The sequence below is a fragment of the Rhinatrema bivittatum genome, chromosome 9, assembly GCF_901001135.1.
Source record: "Rhinatrema bivittatum chromosome 9, aRhiBiv1.1, whole genome shotgun sequence".
NCBI classification, from domain to species: Eukaryota; Metazoa; Chordata; class Amphibia; order Gymnophiona; family Rhinatrematidae; genus Rhinatrema; species Rhinatrema bivittatum.
Genome location: NC_042623.1, coordinates 182,551,263 through 182,570,417, shown reverse-complemented (window position 1 = coordinate 182,570,417; position 19,155 = coordinate 182,551,263). Strand labels below are relative to the sequence as shown.

The 19,155-nt window shown below is 49.2% G+C and overlaps 1 protein-coding gene across 1 annotated transcript in view; it reads right to left on the bottom strand.

The window, feature by feature from the left end:
* ARMC9 (armadillo repeat containing 9) overlaps nucleotides 1-19,155 on the bottom strand; it is a 295,211-nt gene that overhangs the window by 20,986 nt on the left and 255,070 nt on the right. The window contains 3 exon segments of the mRNA XM_029615818.1: nucleotides 9,195-9,328; nucleotides 14,877-14,992; nucleotides 17,802-17,906. Coding sequence (XP_029471678.1) covers nucleotides 9,195-9,328; nucleotides 14,877-14,992; nucleotides 17,802-17,906 — 355 coding nt within the window.

Here is a 19,155-nt window from a genome sequence, read left to right as displayed (position 1 = left end):
ATACAATGCTTCATAGAACTTACACAAAACAGCACAGATATCCTTACAAGAGGTGACAGAATGGCCCAGATGATTCTTAAGACCCCCTATAAATGTCTTCCTCCGTTTTATTGCCACCATACGGGCCAGTAGTTTACTTGATTTATTCCCATAGTGAAAAAAAATTGATCTGAGGCCTTTAATGATTTTTGCGCCCGAAGGTGAAGATGTGAATTTAAGGCAAGAAGGCATGCCTTATAGGCGTCCTTATGAGACTGAGAGGGGGAAAGCGCTAATAATCGCTGCGCAGCTTGTAATTGCGAATCCAAGTGCAAAATTTTGGCATTTAACTTTTTCCGCTGCGCAACAGAGTAAGCAATCACTTCCCCTCGGAGAACTGCCTTGCTCGTTTCCCAGAACAGAGCGGGATTACTTCTATGCTGTTCATTATCCTGTGCAAAACACTCCCACTTCTGTTGTAGATGAGCTTGGAAGTCCTTATCTGTATATAAAGACCCAGGGAAGCGCCACGGCTTTTGTCCCCCCTTAACGGTAGAAAGCCAAAGATCTACCCACACCGGTGCGTGATCTGCAATCACAATAGACTCAATATGCGCGGTATCTACCCTATCAAACAGAGATCTGGAGATTAAAATATAATCGATCCTAGATAGGGTAGCATGCGCCCTAGAGACGTGTGTGTATTCCCTATCGACAGGGTGTAGCAACCGCCAAGCATCCAATAAGCCTAGACGCGATGAAAACTGACAGACCCCAGAATCTGCATTTTTTTTAAAACTTTTAGGAAGGTGAGATTTGTCCAATTCCGCTTGAAATACACTGTTAAAGTCACCAGAGAGAAGAAGATCACCCTGGGCATTAGTTAATAACAAGTTGACCACTTTGGTGACAAAAAGAGGATCGGGCACATTCGGGGCATACAGAGTACCAATAGTTACCATTTTACCCGCTAAGGTACCAATAACAATGATGAACCGACCCTCTGGGTCTTTCACTTCTTTTACAAGGGTAAAAGAAAATTATTACTTACCTGCTAATTTTCGTTCCTGTAGTACCATGGATCAGTCCAGACCATGGGTTATGTCCCCAATCCAGCAGATGGAGTCAGCACAAGCTTCGAGGGGGCGTCACCATATATACTACTACCCCCTCTGCAGGAGTTCAGTATCGAGTATATCAAAGCCCGAGTAGAAATAGAACCCCTTTAGTGGATCAAGTTTATAAGAACCGGCAACAATAAACCGTGTAACCGTAATAGAAAAACTGGAACCGTCCTACCAACGGGTAGGACGCTGCGTAAACAGCACGCCAACATGCAGGGGGCTGTGAGAAACAGTGCGACTGAGGAGCCGGGAAAGCCCTATCACACTACAGTCCCGTAGAGAAGAGTAGAGCAGGAAGGAAAGACCCAAGTGCGGTGGGCGTCTGGACTGATCCATGGTACTACAGGAACGAAAATTAGCAGGTAAGTAATAATTTTCTTTTCCCTGTACGTACCTGGATCAGTCCAGACCATGGGATGTACCCAAGCTTCCCTAAATCGGATGGGGTCCTGCGAGGCCTGCTCGGAGAACCTGTTCGCCAAAATGTCCCGTGACTGAGGAGGCAAGGTGCAGACGATAGTGCCTGGAGAACATGTGTAACGATTTCCAGGTAGCTGCTCTGCAGATTTCCTGAGTAGAGACCGAACGAGCCTCCGCCCAGGAAGCCGCCTGAGAACGAGTAGAATGAGCTACAATGCCGGGCGGGGGAGTCCGCCCCGCCCCAATGTATGAAGCAGCAATGCTCGCCTTCAACCACCTCGCAATGGTCGCTTTCGAGGCCTGAGACCCCTTCCTGGGACCAGACCAAAGCACGAAGAGATGATCCGAAATCCGGAACTCATTGGTAGCCTCCAGATAGAGACGCAGCGTGCGCCTGACATCCAATAGTCGGAGAGCCTTCGGCTCGGAGGAAGAAAAGGACGGCAATTCCACCGTCTGGTTCACATGGAATGCAGACACCACTTTTGGTAGGAAGGAAGGCACTGTGCGAAGCGACACTCCAGAGTCGGAGAAACGCAGGTAAGGCTCTCTACACGACAGAGCCTGCAGCTCCGAGATGCGGCGAGCGGAACAGATGGCCACCAGGAATACCGCTTTGAGGGTGAGATCCTTGATCGTAGCAGTGCTCAGCGGCTCGAACGGTGGTCCCGACAGGGAGCGAAGCACCAGGTTGAGACTCCAGGAGGGACACGGGTCCCGTACTGGAGGCCGCAAATGCTTGACCCCCTTGAGGAAACGCGCAATGTCCGGATGCTGTAGCAGGGAACCGCCATCACGCAACAGCGACCCCAGGGTGGCCACCTGCACCCGCAGAGAATTATAGGCGAGTCCTTTGTCCACCCCCGCCTGTAAAAACTGCAGGACCTGAGGTACCGAAGCCTTCGTAGGTCTCGTGTCCTGACTAGCACACCACAGCTCGAACACCTTCCAGACACGAACATAGGCCACCGACGTCGATGTCTTACGTGCCCGCAGTAGAGTGGATACTACCGCCTCCGGGTAGCCCCGGCGCCGGAGGCGGCGCCTCTCAAAAGCCAGGCCGCAAGACAGAAGAGTTCTGCCTGATCGAAAAATACCGGGCCCTGACGTAAGAGACGGGGGAGGTGCCCCAGTCTGACTGGCCCGTCGATCACCAGTTGTATCAGGTCCGCGAACCAAGGCCTCCTGGGCCATTCCGGAGCGACGAAGATTACGGTCCCCTGATGACTTTCTATTCTGCGAAGCATTCTGCCCACCAGGGGCCATGGTGGAAACGCGTAGAGAAGAAGATGAGACGGCCACGGAAGGGCCAGCGCATCCACTCCCTCCGCGCCGCGCTCTCTCCGGCGACTGAAGAAGCGAGGAGCCTTGGCGTTGAGAGCGGAGGCCATCAAATCCAAGTGGGGGGCACCCCAACGCCGGACTAGAAGTTGCATCGCTTCCTCGGACAGAGACCACTCTCCGGGGTCCAGCAGCTGACGACTGAGGAAGTCCGCCTGCACGTTGTCCACTCCGGCGATGTGCGAGGCCGCTAGTCGAACGAGATGACGCTCCGCCCATTGCATCAGCAGCGCCGCCTCTAGCGCTACCTGCGGGCTGCGCGTGCCGCCTTGGCGGTTGATGTAGGCCACGGTGGTAGCATTGTCTGATAGGATTCTGACCTCCCGGTTCCGAAGGAGCGGCAGAAAGTGTCGCAGAGCAAGCCTGACCGCTCTGGTTTCCAGACGGTTGATGGACCACTTCGCCTCCACCGCGGACCACGTCCCCTGCGTGGCGCTTCGATCGCAGACCGCACCCCAGCCCAGCAGACTGGCATCGGTGGTTACTATCACCCAATTGGGCAAGTCGAGAGACACTCCGTGGGCCAGACTCGACGGCTCCAGCCACCAGCCCAGACTGTCCCTGGCCTTTTGTGGAAGTGGGAGAATCATCTGGTAGTCCTGCGAAACCGGTTTCCAACGGGAGAGGAGCGCCCACTGCAAGGGCCTGAGATGCGCAAACGCCCAGGGGACCATGTCGATGGTGGAACCCATCACCCCCAGGAGTTGGAGGTAGTCCCAGGAGGTGGGATCTTGCAAGGCAGAGAACCGCAGTACATGCTCCCGCAACGATTGCGCCTTGTCCTGACGCAGGAAGACTTTGCCCAGCCGGGTGTCGAAGGACGCTCCCAAAAAATCCAAGCGCTGCGAGGGTACGAGGGAGCTCTTGGAGAAGTTCACCACCCAGCCCAGGGACTGTAGAAACTGGACCACCCTGCGCACCGCTGCTTGTCCCTGGCTGAAGGACTTCACCCGAATGAGCCAATCGTCCAAGTAGGGATGGACCAGCATGCCCTCCTTTCGAAGGGCTGCCGCCACAACGACCATGATCTTGGTAAAGGTACGCGGTGTCGTCGCCAATCCGAACGGGAGCGCTATGAACTGAAAGTGCTGGTCCAGGATCTTGAACCGGAGGAGACGGTGATGGTCCCGGCGGATGGGAATGTGCAGGTAGGCCTCCGTGAGGTCCAGAGAGGCGAGGAACTCCCCCCGATGTACCGCCGCAATCACGGACCGCAGTGTTTCCATGCGAAATCGGACCACTCGGAGGCATTTGTTGATTTCCTTGAGATCCAGGATGGGCCGGAAGGACCCGTCCTTCTTTGGCACGACGAAGTAGATGGAATAGTGGCCCGAGCCCACCTCTCCGGAGGGCATGGGGGCGATAGCCCCTATATCCCGAAGTCTGTCCAACGTCGCCTGCACCGCCCGTCTCTTGAGCACCGACCCGCAGGGGGAGAAAATGAACCTTGCCTGTGGAGGACGGACAAATTCCAATGCGTAGCCGTGCTCTATGGTGTCCAGGACCCACTGGTCCGAGGTGATCTGCGCCCACTCCTGGTAGAAAAACGCCAGCCGTCCCCCAATTCTGGGACTGGCGGAGTGGGCGAGCCTGACATCATTGCGAAGGCTTAGGAGAGGGGTTACCTGCTCCGGGGGTGGTGCGGGTGGGCCTCCGTCCACGAAAGGAACGTGACCAGGTCTGTGGCCTGGAGGCGGCGGGCCTAGTATAGTAGGGCCATCCTACTCACGAGCCATGGAACCATGCCTTCTTTGTGAGATGCTTCTTATCCAATACCTCCACAATTAAACTATCTTATGACTTTTGATTTTAAGTTATGGCCCTACTCGGGCCTTTTTTACTCTATTTACTTCCAAAGCTGTAAAGCCTCCAAGTTTATAGTCCTTGTTCAATGTAACTTTCTTGCTCTCTTTCTGATTATAACTTATTGTTCTGTTTTTTGTTACAAGTTTCTATCCCTCGTTCGATGTAAACCGATCTGATATGGTATTCAACCATGAAGCTCGGTATAGAAAAATGTGAAATAAATAAATAAATAGAGCCCGATGACCTGTAGCTCCTGTAGCGCCGTTGCGCCCTGGCTCTGGTCCGGGAAGAGGCATATGCTCGCGAAGGCCGATATCTGTCCTCCGGCAGCCGATGAACCGCATTTTCCCCCAGAGACTTGATGATCTGATCCAGGTCCTCCCCGAAGAGGAACTTACCTCTGAATGGAAGGGAGCCCAGACTCGACTTGGAGGACGTATCCGCCGCCCAGTTGCGAAGCCACAGGAGGCGCCGTGCCGCCACTACCGACACCATGGATCTTGCTAGGATCCGAAACAGGTCGTACGAGGCATCCGCCCCATACGCCACCGCCGCTTCTAGCCTGTCTGCCTGGGCGGCCTCCTCCGCGGGCAGTTCCTGCGACGTGAGCAGCTGTTGTACCCAGAGAAGACTCGCCCTCTGGGCCAGGGAACTGCATATTGCTGCCCGCATACCCAGAGCGGAGACCTCGAAGACCCTCTTCAGGAAAACCTCCAATTTGCGATCTTGCGTATCCCGCAAGGCCGCACCTCCTGTCACCGGTATCGTCGTCCTCTTCGTGACCGCCGACACCGCGGAGTCCACCTTTGGAGCCTTAATGAGGTCCAGGAAATCCTCCGGCAGGGGGTAGAGCTTTTCCATGGCCCGGCTGCCCTTCAGAGAAGCCTCCGGGGTATCCCATTCCCCAGTGAGGAGCTGCAGGAACGATTCGTGAATGGGAAAAGCCCGAGCCCTGGGCCGCCAGGACCGGGTCCCCCTTCTTTGAAGAAATGACGACTGCCGGCGCCACTGGAACAGGCGGGTCCGGCGGTGGGTCCAGATCCAATTCCTGAATTATAAGTGGAATGAGGTCATCCAACTCGTCCCTCTGGAAGAGGCACAGCGTGCGCGGGTCGTCACCCTCAGGCATGGAGTCTCCTTGTCCGCCATCCGGAGGATCAGACCCCGGATCCGCTGGTCCTGACACCGCTCCCACAGCCGCAGCCGAAAAGCGGGCCCGAGCTGGAGGGTGAACATGAGGGGCCCCCGCGCCCGCCGGGGCGGGGGGGGCCTGTGCCGGGGGGGACGTCCGTGGGATCTTGGGAGGGGGAGGCCCCGCAGGAGTCTCCAACCCCTGGAGGTAGGCTGTGTGCAATCAGTAAAACAAACTCCGGGGAAAACCCCGGCCTGCCCGAGGGGGCTCCAGGGGGGGGAACCCCCGTTGGACCCTGCCCCTGCGGGCCTTGCTCCGGCAATAAGATCGGCGGCAAAAACGGCGGAGAAACCGCATCGGAATCCCCCTCCTCCAGCGCTTCTGGATCCTCCTCAGGGCGCTGTGCCTGCAAAATGGCCGCCGTTCCCGCCAGGAATGGGGGAGGGGCCGGCCCGCGCCTCCCGGGCATCGCAGAGAGCAACACCAAATCGGCGATGGACCGCGAGGTGCCTTCCCCCCCGGGAAGGCACCGAGCGCAGATGCCCTCGCGGGAGATCCTGGATCCCGGTTCGCCGCAGGCCGAGCAACGCGACGGCCGCGGCATCGGGAGCACCCCGCGAGAGCAACGCCGGCTGAAAGAAAAAAATAAATTGAGGCTCGGGAGGGTGGCCGCGCGAAAAACCGCCGCTGCGGGGGGGCCAGAAAGCCTGCACTGCCCGCTGAAGAAATCGGCGCGGGGGGGCCTTCCTGGCCTCACAACCCGGCAGAAGAAAAACTTTTCTGTGTGTCCCAGCAGCCCACGAGGCTGCCCGAGACACCAGCGCTGAAAGACCGTCACCACCGGCAGCCGCGAGGCCCCGGGGTTGGGGAGAGCTGCAAAGAAAAACTAACAAAACAAAATATATAATATCACTTACCCCGTCCTAACTACTAGGATTCAGCACCGGGCGGGGAAACAAACACAGGGGGTAAGCCACGCCTCCCCACAGCCTGCCTTTGAATAAGAGTTTTTTTGTTTTTTTTTAAAGAGAAAAACTTGATCCACCAGACAAACTAGGCAGAAGCCCAGAAAAGGAGGAAGCAAAAAGGGAAAAGATTAATTTACAACCACAGGGAGAGAAACCCTGAGTCCCCTACTCGCATCTGCTGGAGTCAGAAGATACTGAACTCCTGCAGAGGGGGTAGTAGTATATATGGTGACGCCCCCTCGAAGCTTGTGCTGACTCCATCTGCTGGATTGGGGACATAACCCATGGTCTGGACTGATCCAGGTACGTACAGGGAAAGGGCACATTTCTGTTAACTAATAAAGCCACACCACCCTTCTTTCCTTTTGCTTCGGAAAAATAACAGGCCGCGGCCCACTCCCTTCAGAGTTTCCTACTCTCCGCTATATTTAAGTGGGTTTCCTGAAGACAGGCGATCCTCACCTTTAATCTTTTCAGGTGCTGGAAGATTTGTTTTCTCTTAATAGGGGTGCCCAGACCGTCGACATTCCAGGAAATGATCCTGCACTTACTACCCATTACTGCCAGTAAGACCCATATACCAAGGCATCTTGCCAAAGTGCTGAAGGGTAAGCTCCCAGCCTAACTCACCCTCCCAAACCGGTGTGTGGGCTCGCCAATTCGAAAAGGCCCATACACCAACACACCAGAGAGAAAAAGAATATGGATGATACAAAAACATATACAAAGCAAGTGATACCAGTGCCCTCCCCCCCCCCCCCCCCCCCCCCCTATCCCTTATAACAGAATACCCTCCCAGACACATAGGTCAGGGTAGTGGAGTCAAACATGAGTGCTCGGTCTCCCAGGACTCCCCCTCCTCCTCCAGAAGGTATACCACCGCTGTATGAAACTGTTATTCAAGAACTGGTATTCAAGGAATCAAGAAATTTTGTAGCTTCCTCGACGGTCGCACATGTACACCATTTCCCTTCATGATTGATTCGCAGCTTTGCTGGGAATTGCATTGTGAAACGCAGGTTTTTCTCAATTAACTTGCCACACACCGGTGCAAACGCCCTTCGTAGTGCTGCCACTTTAGCTGAATAATCCGGCGCTAGACGGATGTTCGCGCCCTGGAACTGCAACGAATCACTTTTCCTCGCAGCTTGCATAATCAGTTGCTTGTGATGAAAATTGAGAATCTTCATTATGACAACCCTGGGTCGCGACTGGTCCGGGCCCCTTGCTCCCATGCGATGCGCCCGCTCAATATCAAGCACCCCTTCCAACTCCGGCAGGCCTAAAGCCTCCGGCAGCCATTTTAGAAGAGAAGGCCGAAGTAAATGTTCATCTACAGTTTCAGGGAACCCCAAGCATCGGATATTAGACCTTCGAGCCCTATTTTCTAGGTCATCAGTCTTAGTAATCTGTTCTTGAAGTAGCTGCTCGAGTGTACTCACTTTCCCCTGTAAAGCAGTATAATCATCCTCCAGCGCGGACGTCCTTTCCTCCACGTGGCTGAGCCGCGGAGCAAAGTCAGTTAGGACCTCACGGAGAGCCCCAATTTGATCCGATATTCCCGTGAATTTGCAGTCCAAAGCCGCTAAGACCGCATCCTTTATTTCTGTTACGGTCAGTGTCGGCGCTGCGGTAGTCGGCGAGAGTCCTTCCATCCCTTTTTCCGCCGCCGCAGGCGCCATCTTGGGATCCAGCCCTCTGCTTTTGTCTTTTTCGCGTTTTGCCAGTTTAGGAGGCATGGGTGATGGCGATTTTGACATGAAGGAGGTAATCGACATATGCTACGAGTATCCAATCGTAGAAGCGGCGTGAAGGCGAAATTGAGCGGCTAATGGAGGGGAAGAGGAGCCTGGTCGACCGGAGCGGGGTCAGAGACGTCCGATCCCGTTCACCACATCACGTGACTCCTTGGTTTGGTTTTTATCTGAGGGAGGGATCCAAGGATATTACCTAAGGAATTCTCGACTGAGTGAGGGACCATAAGGTTTCTCCACAGGACAGTGGGGCGAATAAAATTTCCTCCTTCTTTCTCCTAAAACTTAAATCAATCCTCAGTAGGGAGATGCACGCCACCATCTGCTGGAGATGGAGAATATTGATGGGCTGATATCACTGCAGGAGTATATATACTGTGATGTCAGCTTTGCTCTGTCTCCATCTGCTGGTAGAGGTGCACAACCCAGTGGTTCTGGAGTCACCTGTCTGAATGCTAAGAAATTGGCCCTTGCTGCAGAATCACAGGAGATTAGTGGCAGTTAGGCCAGTCAGGAACATGGACACACATGCAGCTCATACTACACCACCCCCCATTCCTCCCCCTTCCACATATGCTGATCAGCTGACAGTAGGAAAAGGAGCTGTCTTGGTGTGTTCCTTCATGTGCATTATTTCCTCATCTTGTAGGGTTCCACAGAATAGGCTTACATGCAGAGGAGAAAGAGTACTGGGATGTGCTGGTCCTGCTCCCACTGCGTGTGGGTGGTCGAGATCCCTGATGGCACTGAACCTTGCCATCTCGAACAGAGCTTGCTGCATGAGAAGGGCAGACATTTTCTGGCCTAAAAGAAAAACAGAAAGTCACCAGTGCTGAGTAATGGAAAAGCCCAGTTGACGTGCATCAGTTTTTAATACCTATCAGAGAGATGCATGAGCAAAATGAGTAACTCTTCCTCCTCCTTTGTGGCCACTAAATCCTTCATAACTCTGATTCTGTCTCAGTTAATACTAAAACCACCTCTTAACCGCAAAGGTGAGTATCTTCTCACATACGTCATACACATTTATCTCATATAATTTCATTGTGGATATTATCTGAGTGGACTGTGATACTCCAATACAGGTGTTCCCCACCTCTGGTTATATTAGTTTTCATGCTGAATTCTCTGTGGGCTCTGATAGCTGTTCTTGGACAAACATAAGCTTCTGAAGATGTTGTAGTACACATTTCAAGACTACACAGGCCCCCTCCATTTTCTGTGTGTTACACCTGTATGATCTCAGAAGTTTGCATACCACAATGTCTTTAGATTATTCTTGCGTTGATGCAAAAAAAGATATCACAGCCCACAAGTTATGGCTGATAGAATTCTGTACCTTCAAACTGGCAACTTGCTCCCACTTTAGAATCCATTTCAGTACAGTAGAGGAACTGTCTCCTGATGCTTGGGGGAACTTTTGACTTGGCTATCTTTTCCTAAAAAGCATTTTAAGGGGTGGGGTTTAATGGACTGTGTTAAAATCCTGGGCATTGCCAGTTGCATTAGTGATAACAGCTTCATGAGCCAGGACAGAGCAGCACTATATGAGTGCTCCAGGTTGGCACCATTTTCTTATATCTCTACCAGAAGAGGGCGGATGCTTATGTAACTCCATCCTGACGAGGAGTGTGTGTCAGAGTTACCAGGTCTTTTCATTACTGCCCACCAAAACAGAACCTCACCTTTCCAAACGAGAAAAAGAAACACATTCTGTCCATGTGTTTCCACTATTTGTATGGCACGGAGTGGGCATTAAAATGGATGAACACAGATAGACTGGCCACTGCTACCTGGCTGAAAGCATATGTGGGCTTCCACAATGCGCAGACTTGTAGCTGGACAGTGAGGAGGTATTACCGGGGACATGTTTGGGTCAGAGACATGTGTACACATTTTCAGAATTACACATGTTAAATATGTGGGGACTTTTAGCACAGGAAGCTCATGTTGATTTTCTAAGAGAAATGACTTGAAAATTACCCTCTATAAGGCTCTCTTTTACACAACAGACATCCTGCACTCTCTGGGGGCTCCGGTAGTTATTACACTGGAAGGATGGGTAGATAACAGTACCCTACAATGCTTTTTGGCAAGGAAGAGATACTCAGGAATGATAACAAGAGCTTTTCTCAGCAGATTAAGCATTATGAGTATTACATTAATCTGCCCAAACAATTAGTTAAAAGAAAACCAATAAAGGCACTTGATACCGAAGATAACTCTTTACATCTAACAAATGATTAAAGACACATGCTTTTGCGACTACTAAGGACTTTCCTCAAGCAATGGTTTATTAGATTAAACATGGTGAAAATTGTCTGTTAAGATGGTTCTTGAGGGGGCAATTTTGTTACACGGCACATAAATTAGCCAGAAAATAAATTTTTAAGTTATAGCACTTTCAATGTAGACTTATGCACATAAAGCTACTTTGAAAATTCTCCCACCAAATCTACCAGTACAAGCAACACCTGCCAAAATATTTGGAGAGATGTTCCATGAAAATTTACATGCACACTTTTGAAAATCCAAAAGTATATGTGCTAGACCAAGCCCTCTCCCTAAACCCATCCCTGGGTACTCAGTCTGTAAAAACCTGTGCAAACAAGGTTTACTCACATACGAGTTGTACAAGGCCATTTCTGTGCATAAAATGCTACAGGATCTTTGAAAATTATCCTTTGAATATACCTGTCAATTGATCTGCACGTGTGATCTTACTTTACTTTTTGAAATGCATCGATTGGTAAAGTCAAATTAAAATAAGTGCCTTCCTTTTAGCTGATTCCCAGAGACACAGGAATGTAAAGCAACTTGAATTCATGTCCCAGTGAATGAAGCATAGCTTGGTGTTCTAAGCATGTTAGCATTTCTCCTCACACAAAGTGTACTACACATACAATGCTTGTGTGCCAGTTGGCCAACCCAACTCTAATCCAACAAAAAGTTCTGGCTCATTCCTAGTTTCTAACTCCATTTTTATCTTTCTTATCTTGATTTAGCAGAGTGTAAAAGGCCTGAAGTGAGGAAGTCAGGACTGCACAAAACTCTCATTATCACTGGTATGGACAAGTAGCCTAGTGGCTTGAACAGCAGGCTGTGAACCAAAAAAGCCAGGATTCAAATCTTGCTGATGTTCCTTGTGACCTTGAGTAAGACTCTTCACCCACTGTCTCTGGTATAAATTTACATTGGGAGCCCTCTGGGGACAGGGAAATACTTACAGTACATGAATGTAATCTACTTTGATGAGGCTGATCAGTCACAAAAGATGAAATATAAAGGATAAATTACTATTTACCTAATAATTTACTTTTCTTTAATAAGGCCAGGTAAATCCAGAACCAGTGGGTTATGCACCTCTGCCAGCAGATGGAGACAGAGCAAAGCTGATATCACAGTATATATATACCCTTGCAGTGACATCAACCCACCAGTATTCTCTACAAAAGCCAACTGTGGACAAACTAACAAAACTTGATTATTAACAGATAACCAATCCAGCACTCAGCCAACAGGAAAACACTGAGCTCAGACAAAGAGTGTAACCACACTAGTCTAGGAACTGGAGTAACACTTACCGGTAACCCCTGGAACACGCAGCCATGCAGGAGAACAATAGCACAAAGGTGGATCCACCTGTCCTTATTAAAGAAAAGGAAATTACCAGGTAAGTAGTAACTTCTCCTTTCTTAGCATATGGACAGGTGGATCCAGAACCAAATGGATGTACCAAAGCTACTCCCGAGCAGGGCGGGAGGCTGCCCACAGTATGATCAACACCGCATGCGCAAAGGTTATGTCCTCCCGGGCCTGCACATCCTTGCGGTAATGCCTGGAAAAGGTGTGTAAAGGAGGACTACATCACAACTTGGCAAATGTTGATGGGAGACAAAAATCTAATTTCCAGCCATGACACTGCCTGTGCCATAGTGGAATGAGCCCTAACCTGACCAGGCAACGGCTGCTCAGCATCCACATATGTGGCCGTGACCACCTCCTTAATCCAGCGGGCTATCCAGGTCAACCTCAAGATATGCTTCTTGATACCCAAGGGCCATAACATGCGATATTCTTCCGCCTCTCTTACCCTGTGCAGAGACGGCAGGGATATTGACTGACTCAAACAAAAATATGAGACCACTTTTGGCACAAAAGATGAAACAGTATGCAGCTGTATCACCCCCGGAGTCACCCATAGAAGGGCTCCGAGCAAGACAAAGCCTGCAGATTGGATACGCTATGCGCAGAACAAATTACCACAAGAAACATCACTTTCAATGTCAGTAACCTCAAGGAGAGACTATGCATTGGTCGAAAAGTGGTACCTGCCAAAAAATCCCAAATCTAGATTAAGACTCCACAAAGGCCCCAGTAACCGCAAGGGAAGACGAACATGCTTCACTCCTTTTAAGAAACGGGCACATCTGGATGAGCCAACAACAGTCCACCATTCACCTCACTTTGGAACAGGCAAGAGCTGCCACCTGTACCTTTAATGAGTTAAGGGCCAACCCTTTACTTAATCCATCCTGCAAACAATTCCAAAATGAGCGGGATTCTTAACCAAATGAGGAAGAACCCCTTGATCTTCACACCAAGCCTCAAACACTTGCCAAACCCACACATAGTCTAAAGAAGTGGAGAGCTTTCTTGCTTGTAGCAAGGTGGCAATATCCGCAGTAGAATATCCACACTTCAGCAACCGAGCTCTCTCAAGGGCCACACCATAAGAAAAATGGAGTCGGATTTTTGTGAAGAACAGGCCCCTGCCGTAGCAGATCCCTGTAAGCTGGAAACCGGAGGGAAGAGTCCACCAGGAGCCTTTGCAAAACTGTATACCACGGTCTCCTGGGCCAATCTGGTGCCACCAGAAGCACCATTTCCGTGTGACTCTCAATCTTTCAAACCATTTTGCCTAACATGGGCCACGGGGGAAAGGCATACAGCAGCTTCCCTACAGCCACTCCTGCACAAGGGCACTGATTCCCAAGGACTTTTGATCTCTCCTGTGACTGAAGAAGTGGGGAACCTTGGCATGGTGAGAAGTCGCCAGAAGTTCCAGAAATGGAAGGCCCCAGTGATCCATTACGAGCTGGAATGCCTCGTTTGACAATTCCCATTCTCCTGGATTCAGACTCTTGACTGCTGAGCAGGTCAGCTCTAACATTGTCTTTTCCTGCAATGTGTGAGGCTGTGATCGGGGCAAGGCACTTAGGCTTCTTTGCTTTAGGTGCCATCAGGTTGTCAGTATGCTCTAACAAGCTTCTAACACAAGTGGGCCCAGCTGTATTAGCATTGCAAAAAATAGGTGCCCAAAAATTAGGCACTCAACACAGTGTTCTGATAAGTGCACAAAACTGAGCTCCCACCAAGACATTCAGACAGTGCACGTAAATAAGTGCACGCATGTGTGTGCGCGGACAACTAAGCGCCCAGGCAGGCGCCTCTATGCACCCAACTAGGCACACAGACTGGACCCACTGCCAGGCACACAAGCACGAACCAACATAACTGAAGCGGGCAGACTAATGCAAAAGAAAAAACGCGTGAAAACACCACCATGGTCTACCACGTGGCGAAATCAAGTCTGAGAGAAGGGCCTAGCCAAAAGGGCTGCTCAACCCGCCAAGCTGCCTACGTCCCCTAAGCTCCACCGGAAGCGGGAATGTACATCAGATCGGTGCACTGAACAAGGAAACCAGAGGGGAGAGGAATCCCTTCTTAACCCCTTCTTCTCTCTTTCTTCTATTTTTCTTTTTAATTACCTGCGCTCAGCCCATCCGGCTGATACAAGGTTGGTCTCCAGCTGCGGGGGGAAGAGGGCAAAAACCTTCATAGCCACATTCGGCTTTCTGCATCCGTTTGCCTTTCAGCAGTTTATTTTTATTATTATTATTATTTTATTTTTTTTTTTTTACAGCCAAGTCCATGCGGGCTGAAAACCAACTTCCAGACCAAGGCACTCATCTGAGGGAAGGCGCCAAGGATATCACCTCAGGAATTCTCAACTGAGGGAGGGAACATAAGGTATCACCACAGGAGTGCAGGTCGAATTCATTTTCCTCCTTTTCTCCTTTAAAATTTTTAAGCAATCCCCAGTAGGGAGATGCACATCCACCATCTGCTGGAGACGGAGAATACTGGCGGGCTGATGTCAATGCAGGGGTAATACATACTGTGACGTCAGCTTTGCTCCGTCTCCATCTGCTGGTAGAGGTGCATAACCCAACTTGTTCTGGATCCATCTGTCGTGTATCAGTTAATAACTGTGTATACCCACTATCTTAACAAGAGCTATTCAGTACTGGCATCAATACCCAGTGGCAATGCCATAAAGTTTGCTTACACTAGATACACAGCCCTATGGCAGCTGGGTGTGACAGGTCTCTGCAGAGGTTCATCAATGCTCTGGGAGAATCCTGGGAGAATCCTCTTCTTTATTTTCTGAGAGTGGGTCATTATCTAAAGAAGGCATAAAAAAAAGAGATATAGTGAGGTGAGGTCACCAGAAGTAGATGATTAACATTACTTGATCATTTATTTATTTGCAAGAATTTATACTCTATTTCCAGACTTCTGTTCTAGAAAATGGACACACATACATTCAGAGCACACACAAAATGATTAAAATTACAAGCTCTACAGAAGTGGTTTCCAACCTGGAGTCCATGGGACTGTCCCTGGGGGTCCTCCAGAAGGGTTGTAAGAAAGTTTAGTGAGGGAGAAAAGGTGCGGGCTGCTGCTAGCAGTGATTAGTTGAGCTGCTGCCACAGGTTAGAAGCGGGAGAGTGGGCCTATTAAGGCCCCCCAAAAACGTCACCCTGTGTTGCTGCAGACCAAGAAGAGAAGGGACAGAGACGGGCCACTGACACTTATTAGAAACTTCAAACTACACTGCCTTATGCTCAGCGGAGGAGGGGAAGACAGGGACCAATTGCAGCCCTTGAGAATCAAACTGCACTGCTGCACTTTGTCAGGATGTGGGGATGAGAGGGGCCGATTACCTCTGCCACACACTGAGGAAAGCTGGGCTGTCACAGCGGTAAGAAGCATTTCCCGCGACTGCCACCTGCCTACCAGAGAGAGGCGAGGAGAGCGGCACCAGAAAAGTATGAGGAGAAAGACAGAGGGAAGAAGAAACAAGATAGGAATGAATGGAGAATAAAGAGGAAGACAGGAATTCATAATTGACCTGGTTAAAGGGAATGAGAGGGGATGGCAGCTTATCAGAGATAGAGAAAGAGGGAAGGATGGAGGGACAAAGGGAATGATGAGTACCAGGGATCAAGGAGGAGAGAGGACAAACGAAAAAGTTATCCAGGGAGACACACGGACACTGAGATCTTGCAAGCCTTCTTCTTCCCTGTGAAAAGCAGGCTGTTTTGCTTTTTCTAAAATTTAAATTATTTTGTGAATATCATTTTATGTATGTGTTTGCAAGAACCATAGAAGAAGATATTAAAGTATAAATAAAAGGGAGTCCATTTTCAGGGAGGATAAAAAATGCCTCTTCCCTGCCTCTGAGGGTAGAAGGAGCTGCGCTGTGAAAGCATGCAGACACCTTTTTACCTGCAGTGGGGAAAAGGCACAGGATTGGGGTGGAGGGAGGGAGGGAAGAGACATGCAGAGATGTAATTTTGAATGCCTCCTGCATATTTTCACACATGTACTTTGCACCTGCTTTCCCCTGTTGGCCTATTTTCAAAAAGGAAACTCCAGAGACAGTTTCCGGTTGAAAATCAAATTGCAGGTACCGGTGCTGATTTTCTGCCAGATTGTACCAAGTTGCCAACATGGAACGTTTTTTGTTTGGTTTTTTTTTAACTTCCTTCCTTTTCCCCATTGCGCTTGGTGTGGGAAGTGGAGGTCACTGTTGGCAATGTTTAAATAGGGAGAGCAATTTCCAAAGCTGTGTGTTCACTTTAGACTGAGGTTTTACACATTATGAATGATTGTGTTATGGTATGGGGAAATGTGCGATGCTACTTGGACACCTTATCAGCTCCAAACAGTCTCATGTTCCTTGAAAGATTGGGAGCCTTTGCGCATGAAACTGAAAAAGTTTCACAAAACAGATGAGCCTTTAGCTTCTTCTGAAACAGTTTATAACTCTGGATCCGTCATAAAGTCAAAGGAAGCTGATTCCACAACAGTAAAGGTCCGAGCACCGAGTTCTTTTCAGCTTCACAGATCTTACACTAGGAATTAACAAATGACAATTTTCCAAATGCAAATGATGAGATGGTCAGCACCAGGTACTCATGGTCTTTAAATAAAAAGGACCCTCATCATACAGTAAACGATGCACGAATGTCTTGATCTTAAACTTTATTCTTTGTTCTACCGGCGGCCAGCGTAGAGCCTGTGAAATATGTTCCCTTAAAGGGCAGCCCGAAACCAATCCGGCTGCTGCATTCAATAACAGCTGCAGAGCTTTTAATTGACACCCTAGTGAACCCATATAATATAGAGGAGTACGGTAATCTAATGTGATTAATACAAAGGATTGTATGACAGGTCCGAAGTCACATTTACCCAAAACGTACTATCAGTTTCCCCAGAGCTTTCTTAGCTTAAAAAAGCCCCACTTTAACTACTTTCTTTACCAGAGGATAAAAAGAAAAGGCATAATCAAACTGAAACCCCAGATTTCTAACAGAATCAGAAAAAGGGATTATGGTTCCATCATCTATAAATTGCGAGATGGGTGTAGATGTCACAGAGCAAGAAATCCATGGGATCTCGGTTTTGAAAAATTCAATAACAAGTTATTTTCTCTCATCCAAAAATTCACCACTTGCAACGTATTTGCAATGTGGGTAAAAGTGGAGTCTACAGTGGTGCAAACAGGAAACAACTGGATGACATCTGCTTAAGACTTTGAAAAAGATCTCTAGCTCTTGCAATTTGTCCCAAAGGGGGCACAAGTAGATGTTAAATAAAACTGGTGAGAAGCAGGACCACTGTGGCACACCTTACTGCACAGGAACCATCAATCTGGGCTTATTTGTTGCCTCCCTGTTGTGCCCCTTGAGTGGCTGTATTGTGTTTTGGGATATGGGTTTTAGGAAAGATGTAGTACAAAGACTGTACATTTATTTGATTTGAAGGGGTACAGATAATTAAGGTATCTTTACACATGAAAATTACTATAGTACTGTATAATTGGCATATGTACACTGAGCGAGGTCTGTGTATATGTTTAGGAAAGGATGTATATAAAGATACAGATTATATATACACTTAAGAGATGTAAAAAGGTATTACTTACCCCTAAGTAATCTGTTGTCAGCAACTTCTCCCCTGATAATTCACCGACTTGGGGTTGCAGCACCTCTGCCTTGTCTAGGTCTGCCTCCATGGCGTCTTGATCCTCCTGTTCATAAAGCACATCTTGGTCAGTTCAAGGGACACAACACACGTCTTCCTGCACTACTGCTACTACTATGTATCATGTCTAAAGCACTACTAGACATACAGATGCACATAAGAGACAATTGCTGCTCAATGGAGCTTATAATCCAATCAAGACAAACATGATAAGCAAGAGTCTATCTATGGGAAGTGTATTTATTGCAGAGAAGTACTTAGAATTGAAAAGCAGCTTCAAAAAGGTAAGTTTTGAAACTGGATTTGAATATGGCCGGAGAGGGAGCATGACCCACAGAACCGGAAAGTCTATTCCAGACATATGGCACAGCAAGGTGGAAAGCAGAGAGCTGGGATGGGACAGTGGTGAAGAGTGACTTGCTGGATGCATGGAGTTCATGATGAAGGATGCAGGAAGAGAGAAGAGAAGACAGGTAATGAGGAGCTGCAGAATGAAGAACTATATGAGGAAGCAGACAGGGAGCCAGTGCAGGGACTTGAGAAAGGCGTTACACATAGAATCATAAACATGTAAAAGACGGTGTGAATTATTTAGTCTTTCCATCCACATCAACCAATTCAGTTTCCTATCACTGCCTCAGAGATCCCCTGTGCTTATCATCCCATGCTTTCTTTAAATCAGATACCATCATAGTCATGGGGACGCTGAAGATACATGAGGCGTGCAGCTACATTTTGAAAAGACTGCAGTGGAGAAAACTGGTTCAGCAGGAGCCAGCAAAGAGCAAGCTGCAGTAGTGGACAAGCTCAGAAAGGGAGGGCCAGATTTTAGTGATATTATAGAGGAAGAAATAACACACTTTAACAGTATTTGAAAGTGTATAGAGAAGAAGAAGAGAGCGGCAACAAAGATGACTCCAAGGTTACAGACAAAGAGAAGCAGTATGTAATGCTCACAGGAAAGGTGGATCCTTGGTGCTGTGGTACGATTGGCACCACCTAGCGAGCAAGTCTGCTAGGCCCCCACTGACTGCTGGCAGAGAAGCCCTGCGGTGAGACCGGCTGGAGCTTCGCCTATACCAACCACCTTCCATGCAGGTTCAGCCCTTGGGTTCTGGTGGCTGGCAAGTCTTAGGTGGGTGCCCAGGGCAATCCATATACGAGAGTCCAAGTCCAGTCGACAGTCAGGCAAGCAACAGACAGCAGATATAGACAGTAGGCCAGAGGTTGGGACAGGGAGCTGACAGTGTAGATGGATAACAAGCCAGAGGTCGGGGCAGACAGCAGACAAGGCA